Consider the following 9639-nt stretch of genomic DNA (forward strand, 5'->3'; position numbering starts at 1 on the left):
CTTTGATGGAATACATAAACAAACCAGAGGAAGAGTGTTTGACTTCACCCTTAGTAAAACGACGATATTTAGAACGTAGCTGCACTGGTGCTGTAGTGTTCTACAGTTTGACGATTACTCAAGCCTGGGTCAAGTAACGCCAGCGTGGGACAAGTGGACTTCGTCAGCCTTCTGTCTGCAAGGATCGTCTGTTGTGGCCTCTATCATCTGTCGCCATGTCGTCGGTTTCAAGAGCTTCAGCAAATACCAGCCAGTCGGCGCTGAGTGTGCGCTTGCTTGAGGCGTAAGCAAAGCTTAAGCAAGCTGAGGAAGCAAAAAAGCTAGAAGAAGAGGAATTGGCTTTGGAAATGCAAGCCGAAGAACTTGCAGCTGAAGCTGAAATGCAAGCCAAAGCACTTGCAGCTGAAGCTGAAATGCAAGCTAAAACACTTGCAGTTTAAATGCAAGCCAAAGCAATTGCAGCTAAACGCAAGAGCCAAGAAGAGATTAACGGCCTGAAGTTAGACTGATAAACTACAGGTAGAGTATGAAACACTGTCTGATTTTGGAACTTCATATGCTGGTTCCGCTACTAGTAATGCTTCACAACGGGAGAAGAGGGTTTCATCAGCTCAGTTGGATGTCAAAGGTATTGAGCAGTGGAGAAGTGATGTAAATTCTCACTATGAGAGTGGGAGATTCAGCAGGGTTCATGAAGTATATGTGAATCCTACGAACGTCCACCATGAGACGTATGACCTGAAGGGTCTTGAAGATCATTCAACTCCATTGGTCCCACATGCGACGCTTTTTGTGCCAAGACGTGTTCCCTTAACTCAAGATGTGTCACAAGCAGATATGCAAACTTCTGAAATAGTAAAGGCTCTTGATTGTACACTAGCTAGTCAGCAAGAACTAAAACGACGTATGCAGCTGCCACAGATGAAGCTGGAGCGTTTCAGTGGAGACTTAACCAAATTCTCCATGATTAAGAATTCTTTCACATGGGTTGTGGAGTGTAATTCCGACGACCCTGCACGAAGGCTAACTCATCTATACATCTGTTTAGATGGTACTCCCAAGAACCTGATTGACAACTGTTTCCATCTACCCACTAACATTGAGTATGATTGTGCTTAGGAGATATTGTGTCGTAAATACAAGAACGACAATGACCTGTCAGATGCTTATGTCAAGAAGCTATTTGATTCGAAGGAGATTGATGCAGGTGATATTGATGGCCTGGAAAATTATGCTGCATGTTTGAAGACAGTTAAGGCAGCACTTGGTAATAACTACCATCGAATAGAGCTTCAAGAAACAACGAAGAAGATTGTTGAAAAGCTCCCATACCAACTGAGAGTGAGATGGGTAGTGAAATGCAAGGAACATAAGTTCAAGCTTCCAGCTCTAATAGAGTACATTGAAAAGCAGGCGTGTATTGCCAAGCATCTCTTCTATTAGGGGTGCGACCATCGTACCCCGAAGCCTACTGAGAAGCCATCCAAGTCTGTCAAACCTAAGACCTTACCTGTACACCACACAGCTTCACCAGCTAGAGGGAAATGGTGTCCCTTCTGCACTAAGGAGAACCGTGAACCTAAAGAGTGCTTCAAATTTGAGAGGTTGAAGCTTCCAGATCACTGGGGGGTGATAAAGAAGGCAAGATACTGCTTCAGGTGTCTTAATAGTGAACATTCATTTGCAAAATGTGAAGATGCATCTGTGAAAAGTGTGGATCTCACAAGCACCATACCATGCTGCCTAGTCCACCTAAGACTGCAAGCAATAAAGATGCGGCCCATGTGGGAGGCAAATTGCTATCGGGGGCGGTGAGAAGGCAGTTGGTGCTACAGAAGTCAGCGCGACTGCTACAGCTGACAAGAGTGCTGTAGCCTCGAATGTGCAACCTATGCATTCAGTGAGTGCAAGCCAGTTACCTAAGGGAAGAACAACGCTCAAGATCTTACCTGTTCTCGTGAATGGCATCCATGCTACCCTATGGACTCATCGACAGTGGAGCTGCCCCAACATTGGCAGCAAGAAGCCTGATAGAGCGAATGGGTCTCAAAGGAAGACCAAGCAACCAGATCATGGCAACTGAAGCAGGGACTTTCACTTGTAAGGAAGTTCTGTCCCTACACATTGGTAATATTAATATTGATGAAGGAGAACATGTGACCGATGTGTTCGTGGCTTACAAGATCAATGTGTCTATGGACCATGCCATGAGTCAAGAATGGCTGACTAAGTGGCCACATCTGAGTGACCTAGAAGTAGAAAGTCTACCTGAAGATTATCGTCAAGTAGAGCTGATCATTGGGCTAGACACGACATTGAACAGAGTGATTTTAGACTAGCGACATGGGCTGAAGGACGAACCATCTGCCTACCTGAACAAGCTAGGGAGGGTTGTTTTTGGCCCAACCGGACCCAGATCGACTTCAGGTCCTGTCCCTCTGTTCCATGTGTGCACTGTGGATGATACAACAGAACTTCTGCAACGCTACTTCAACCAAGACTTTTGGGAAAAAGAGACACTCTCAAAGATAAAAGATTCTTTTGAAGACAAAAAGATTCCTTTCTTTGTAGGACGAGACTGTTGTCTAGACAGATGGCAAGTATGTTGCTTGCTTACCCTTTAGTGACACTGAGCCTCTACCTAATAACTGTGTCATGGCAGAATGTATGGCTCACTCCTTAAAGAAGAAATTTGAGGCAAATGAAAGGTACAAGACTTTATACGTCGAACAAGTAGAGAAGTACCTTTTGAAAGGGTACGCTGAGCTTGTCCCATTCGACAAGCTGAATGGCAGTGATGGCCGTGTGAACTACATGGTGCACCATGGGGTCAAACACCCTACCAAGTACAACTTAAGGGTCGTCTTCGACCTTAGACTAAGCATGCTGGGACCTCACTCAATGACCAGCTCATGCAGGGACCAGATCTCACAAGTAATGTTGCTGGAGTGCCGCTGCGCTTCAGGGAAGGACAACATGCTGTTACTGCGGACATACAAGAAATGTTCCATCAAGTCAAGGTGCCAGAACACGACAGGCACTCTTTACGCTTCCTGTGGTGGCCAGGTGGAGACACTAATCAAGCTGTTCAAGAGTTCAGGATGACTTCACATGTGTTTGGAGCGTGATTGTCTCCAAGTGTACTCAACTTCTGCCTCAGACAGGCAGCACTGGACTATGGTGACAAGTATGGTGAAGAAGCTTGCCATACCATTCGACAAAACTTCTACGTCGACTATTTGTTGAAGTCAATGGACAGCGAGGAAGACTGTACAGTATCCAATTGACAAAAGACCTCATAGGACTCTGTACTGATGGAGGATTCCGGCTGAACCAGTGGACATCTAGCAACAAGTGCATTCTCGCTGCCGTGCCTGAAGGGGAGAGAGCTAAATCAGTGGCTACATTGGACCTCAGTAAGGACGAGCTGCCTACGGAGCGCGCTTTGGGTATCCACTGGGACATGAGCAGAGATGAGTTCACCTTCAAGATCAACCTTAAGGAGAAGTCTAGGACGCACAGAGGAGTTCTCTCTATAGTGGCTTCCTTGTATGATCCACTTGGTTTTATTGCACCTTTCACCCTGAAAAGGGAAGATATTACTACAAGACCTGTGTCGTTGCAACTTACCTTGGGATGAAGAAATTAACAACGACAAAGCAAATCACTGGAGCAGATGGACTTCCAACTTCAGTGTCTAGGAGACTTCAAGATCAGAAGAACTCTGGTGCCTCCAGACTTTGGGGAGGTATCATCGTACCAACTTCACCATTTTGCGGACTCAAGCAAGACAGGATATGGCGTGGCCACGTATCTGCCCATAGTAAGCAAGAATAACCAAGTGAACAGTACACTGGTTATGGGTCGAGTTCGTATAGCTCCCCTCAAGAGACCAAGCATTCCACGAATGGAATTGACTGCAGCTGCTGTGGCAGCTCAACTTGATTGCAAGATCAGGTCAGAACTCAGTTTCAAGTTGTGTGACTCAGTGTTCTGGACTGACAGCACGTCTGTCCTGAAGTGCATCCGTAACCTGTCTGCAAGATACCACACGTTTGTGAACAACCGTGTGAACCTCATGCACGACCTCAGTGACATCACCGCTTGAAGGTATGTGAATACCTCTACGTACCCTGCAGACCTGGCCTCTCGGGGTCTTGATGTGGACAAATTGCTGGAGTCGTCGCTGTGGCTGACAGGACCAGAATTCCTGTGTCAAGAGCAGGACAGTTGGCCAGCTCTTCCTGACGAAGTGAAGCGAGCAGAACTAGATGCAGATCCAGAAGTTAAGCAGTCTGCACCCATCTTCAGTATGGTTGTGCCGGAACCAATCTTAGTAGAAAAGATTGCTGCCAAGTTCTCTTCATGGACCAAGATAGTGCGAATCATCGCTTGACTGATGCGATTAGGAACCAAGAGCGGATCAGAAGCGTTATCAGTAAACGAGATGAATAGTGCAACAACCATAATAAGGAAGAAGATTTAAGTTCAAGAGTATGGGGGTGAGATCAAATCACTCTCCAAGAAGGATTCCAAGGTGAAGGAATCCAGCAAGATTTGTAAGTTCTGACCATTTCTACAAAAAGGCTTGCTGAAGGATGGTGGAAGACTCTGTGAAGCCACTATCAGTGATAGCTGCAAGCACCCCATCATTCTTCCATCTAAGTCGCCAATTGTGAGGAAGATCGTGCGATGGAGCCATGAAAAAAAACAGGCATTGTGGGCAGAACTATCTTAAGGCTGAACTAAGAAAAAACTACAATATATAAATATATATGTACGTGTATGTATATATATGAATTTAAATATACATATGTTATTACATATGCATTTATATATATATATATATATATATACATATATATATATATATATATATATAAATGCATATGTAATAACATATGTATATTTAAATTCATATATATACATACACACACACACACACATATATATATATATATATATATGTGTGTGTGTGTGTGTGTGTGAATATATATATATATATATATATATAAATTTAGATATATATATATATATATATATACATGTAAATACTCTTAAACATATATACATACATATATATATATATATATATATAGTGGTACCTCTACATCCGAATTTAATTCGTTCCACAACCAACTTCGGATGTAGAAAATGTTCGGATGTAGAAACAAATTTTCCCATAAGAATACATGGTAATTCATTTAATTCGATCCTCAGCCTAAAAACCCATAATAAATTCTTAATGAATGGCTACACATAATTACACATAACAATAACATAACTGCATAATATGAAAGAAGCATGTAAAAAAGATAATCATAAAGAAATAATAAATAAAAAATGTGTTTTATTGCCACTTTTCCTTACAGACAGGCCAACGCAGGTGTAGGATTTGCTACGCCAGGAGGAGACGGACGATCGGCGAGAAGGTAGACATGGTGTTAACATGTTCTTTAAATAAATACTCTCTCTCTCTCTCTCTCTCTCTCTCTCTCTCTCTTGTTCTTCTTCACTGTTAGTGTTAGAGACGTCTATTAATTTTTTCTGAGAGAGAGAGAGAGAGAGAGAGAGAGAGAGAGAGAGAGATATTAAACAAAATGAGAGATTAAACAAAAATGTGTTGTGTACATATGATTTTTAACAGTGTTAACGATTTGAAAGACAGTCAAATGTAACTGAAGAAAAACAATATCAGCGAATTTGAATTTCTTTATTAACTAAAACAAATATTGATACAAACACACTCGTGTTCATATGCGCAAACACACACACACGCACGAGGAGACACGATCGGCGAGGAGATAGAGATGGTGACTGCGATAACATACCGTAACTTACACTACGAAAATTTTAATCTAACTTAGCTTATTCATTTTTTTTCTCTTTTTATGTTTCATATTTTTTACATTTTTTTTTCTTTTGATTTTTTATTTTCTTTTTATGTTTCATATTTTTTACATTTTTTTTCTTTTGATGTTTTATTTTCATTGACGAGTTATGGTATTTTATCGTAGTCACCATCTCTACCTCCTCCCCGACCGTCTCTCTTACTGCGTAGCAATTTTTGCACCTGTGTGTGTGTTTGTGCATACGCACACGAGTGTGTTTGTATCAATATTTATTTTAGTTAATAAAGGAATTCAGATTAGCTGTTATTACTTTCTTAGTTACATTTAATTGTTTTTCAACTCGTTGACGCTGTTAAAAATCATATGTACTCTAAACACATTTTTGTTTAATCTCTCTCTCTCTCTCGGAAAAAAAAATAATAGACGTATCTAACACTATAACAGCGAAGAAGAACGAGAGAGAGAGAGAGAGAGAGGAGAGAGAGAGAGAGAGAGAGAGATATTTTATTTAAAGAACATGTTAATGCTATGATTAGAGAGAAACAGAAAAAGAGAGAAGTCTTATTTAAAAGAGCTTGTTAATGCTATCTTGGTTTTCTTTGCCTCACTTTTTTCTTTCTTTCTGTTCATCACGCTAGCCCTTCTCACAAATGATCGTTGCCAACAATCTCTTTGTCCTTTATCCCTATCAACAAAAGGTGCTCTATCTCTTCCAGGGTATTGCTATGACGTCTTGTAATAATGGTGATCCCCTTCGATGGTTATTTGCTTTAATGGCTGCCTTCAGCTAGATGATCCTCGAGATCATAGGCCTACTCCGGCCATATTGTTTAGCCATACAGTATCACTCACATGCACACTGCTCTCATGTTTTTCTATAATTTCTTGCTTCAATTCTAATGAAAGCATTGCCTTCTTCCTGTACTGAAACTTAGCTTCTTAGGCACCATGATTATAGTTGAAATCAAAAAGGAAATGTGAGAAAAGGAAGAAAATAAGCACTGTTAATAAAAGACCAAACAGAGGACAACCACACGATACACATAAGAAGAGAGAACTGAGCACTCGACGCTCAATGGCGTAATGTTTACTTCGTGTGTCGAAATGAAATTCGGGTGCATAGTAAAAAATTTGCTCGAATTTTACTTCGGATGTTGGAAAAATTCGGATGTAGATACGTTCTTGTATAGAGGTTCCACTGTATATATATATATATATATATATATATATACATAAAATCTTCAATAAAGATTATGCTTAGGTTAAATATAATACTTATATCGTAAATATGAGTAATAAAGCCTTAGGATATTAGGATGTGGGACAACAATGCTGCTTTTTCTAGATGGTAAGTGTTCGGTTTTTTATGGAAATAATGGCTAAAATATGAATAAATAACTACAAATTGGTGATACTAGTCAAATTATCGTAATTTTTTTTTGTCAGAAAACATATAACTCGTCACTGAAACAAAGTGTGTACCTTCCCTAGTAATTGAAATATTTTCCTTGAACGATATATAACGGCGGCCATTAAAGATCCAATATTGCCGACTTTGAGAGGGTAAAAAAATAAAAACCTCATTTTGCAATCAGCATAGCCAAATCAACAAGAAAAGGCAAAAAACTCATTGTTGGCAAGCTTATCTCGAAAAATTACACGAGGATCTCTACTATGATAGTCTCCGTAGAAACAAAGAAAGGTGTGGTAAGGCAACAAAAGATACGATCATTATCATTTATGAAATATAAATAAAAAAAACTCGAGACAGTGGAAAGGTATTGAAAAAATTTAAATATCTGAGAAAGGTTTCCTACTAACGGAAATGCGTATGCAGGAAGAAATTTTGTGTAAATAAGAATATGTTTTTAAGGATTTCAAAGAAAAAGAAAAAAAATATAAATGATATTTCGAATAAAGTTCAGCTATAATCTAGCAATAAAGGAATACGTATCAAATGCATATATGATATCTAGGATGAAGCTATTCGGTACACTTGAAAAAAAAAAAAAAAAAAAAAAAAAAAAAAAAAAACAGTGAGGATAGAGGCTAATAGAAACTGAAACAATACAAAATTTGACGTCACTTTCCCTAGCAAATACTAGTATGTATATTACAATAAATGTTAAGCCAGAAAATATAAACCTAGCAAGAAAAACATGATCATATGAGCTCAAAGGGTACAACACAGAAATGTGTCCAGTGAGGAACATGAATATGTAAACAAATTATGTACATGAGAAACAACGATTAAAGAATATAAAACATCTTCAGATCGGAAATAGCGGGAACATAGATCACTGATATCTGAGCTTTGAAGAGGCATATATGTTATTTTGCTCAAAATGAAAACATTCGCTGCAAGTTTGAACCCCTGAAGTTAAACGGCCTCATCAGCTATTGCCACAGTCTGGTCTGAGAGGAAATATAACTTCTAGAATACTATGTAGTAAAAAGGCTTTTGATCGAAAGCACATGGTTGTTAGAGTTTTCTGCATATCTTCTACTACGTATACTGTAGGCGGGTCGAGTCTCAAAGTATCCTAGAGCAAAGAATTGTTAAAATTATGACAAATTTTATGCAACATGCATGATAACTAACTATCTAAACTACGGTGCCAAAGATTCAGAAATAAGGAATTTTTTAGACGACAAGATTTATCCAACAAATTAGGAAGAGATTCGGCAGCTGATGACCTGATTGAAGAATAATTGGTGTACAGTTAGTATTCTGATGAATATATGATGCTCTTAATGTCTAAATACACGATATTTCATAACAAATGGTAGGTACAAAATAGACTTAAATGCTTTACATTTGGCAGTCTCCAATAAAGTAAGTGAAATATAAGGGAGCCCGTGTTTTATATATAATATAAAGAATAAATAGGAAGGTACAAAAACTGTGAAAACTGTGCTTAAAGCAATGGCTATTGTTATTCCTCAACTTTAAAACAGACACATACAGACCGACAGATAGACAGGAATGTTGTATTACTCTCTTTCCGTACAATTAAAGCACCAGAACAGGAAGAATTTGAGACAATAACAATAGTTCCTTGATTGCGCTCCTAAAAAAAAAAAAAAAAAAAAAAAAAAAATTATAATCGTCAGCTACTCAGGAAATGGACAGAATAAAAACAAATAAGGACAACCTCCTTTCTTCAGTCATTCAAAATTATAATAATCATGCCTGGAAATGGACAGGTGATTTCTAATCTCCAATCCTTCCAAGTCTTAGTTTTGCCTTCGATGAACTCCTTCTCTTCTGGCCCTGTTTCTGGAGAAATGCAAAGTTCACTTATTGTTCGATAAAAAAGATTGAATTCTTAAAACGTTCCAGATTGGAAAGAAATGGTAGATCGAGATTGGCTGTTGCCGGAAAAAGAAAAAATAACACATATCTAATAAAAAGATTCACAGCGAATAGTAAGATATGTGATAAAAAGTATGTTTATTATTAGCAATATTACTCGAAAATGAGTACTAAGCCATCTTTAACCTCAAATAGTCTACTCTTTTCAATAGGAGTGTACTGTGCCTCAAGTGTTTCACACGCTGTCCCCCTCATTGATAACAGAACCATTTTAAGCTTGTCTTCACAGGCATGAGTCTGCTTTATTCTTATGTAATTCTTGTTTGGAGCCTTTTGTACATATATTCGTTATCTGTTGAAATAATGACTGGTAAAATTATAATAATTATGGAAATTATCAAAATGATGATAATGATGATGATGATGATGATGATGATGATTATTATTATTATTATTATTATTATTATTATT

At 38.6% G+C, this 9639-nt stretch overlaps 1 protein-coding gene across 1 annotated transcript; it reads left to right on the top strand.

Moving 5' to 3' along the window:
- The first annotated feature begins 3676 nt into the window (after positions 1–3676).
- LOC137647915 (uncharacterized) lies at positions 3677–4396 on the top strand. Its single transcript, XM_068380864.1, has 2 exons — positions 3677–3957; positions 4111–4396. Exons 1-2 carry the CDS (start codon positions 3677–3679, stop codon positions 4394–4396), a joined length of 567 nt encoding a protein of 188 aa, XP_068236965.1.
- The last annotated feature ends 5243 nt before the right edge of the window (positions 4397–9639 follow it).

This window comes from Palaemon carinicauda, chromosome 10 (genome assembly GCF_036898095.1).
Source record: "Palaemon carinicauda isolate YSFRI2023 chromosome 10, ASM3689809v2, whole genome shotgun sequence".
In the NCBI taxonomy this organism is placed as follows: Eukaryota; Metazoa; Arthropoda; class Malacostraca; order Decapoda; family Palaemonidae; genus Palaemon; species Palaemon carinicauda.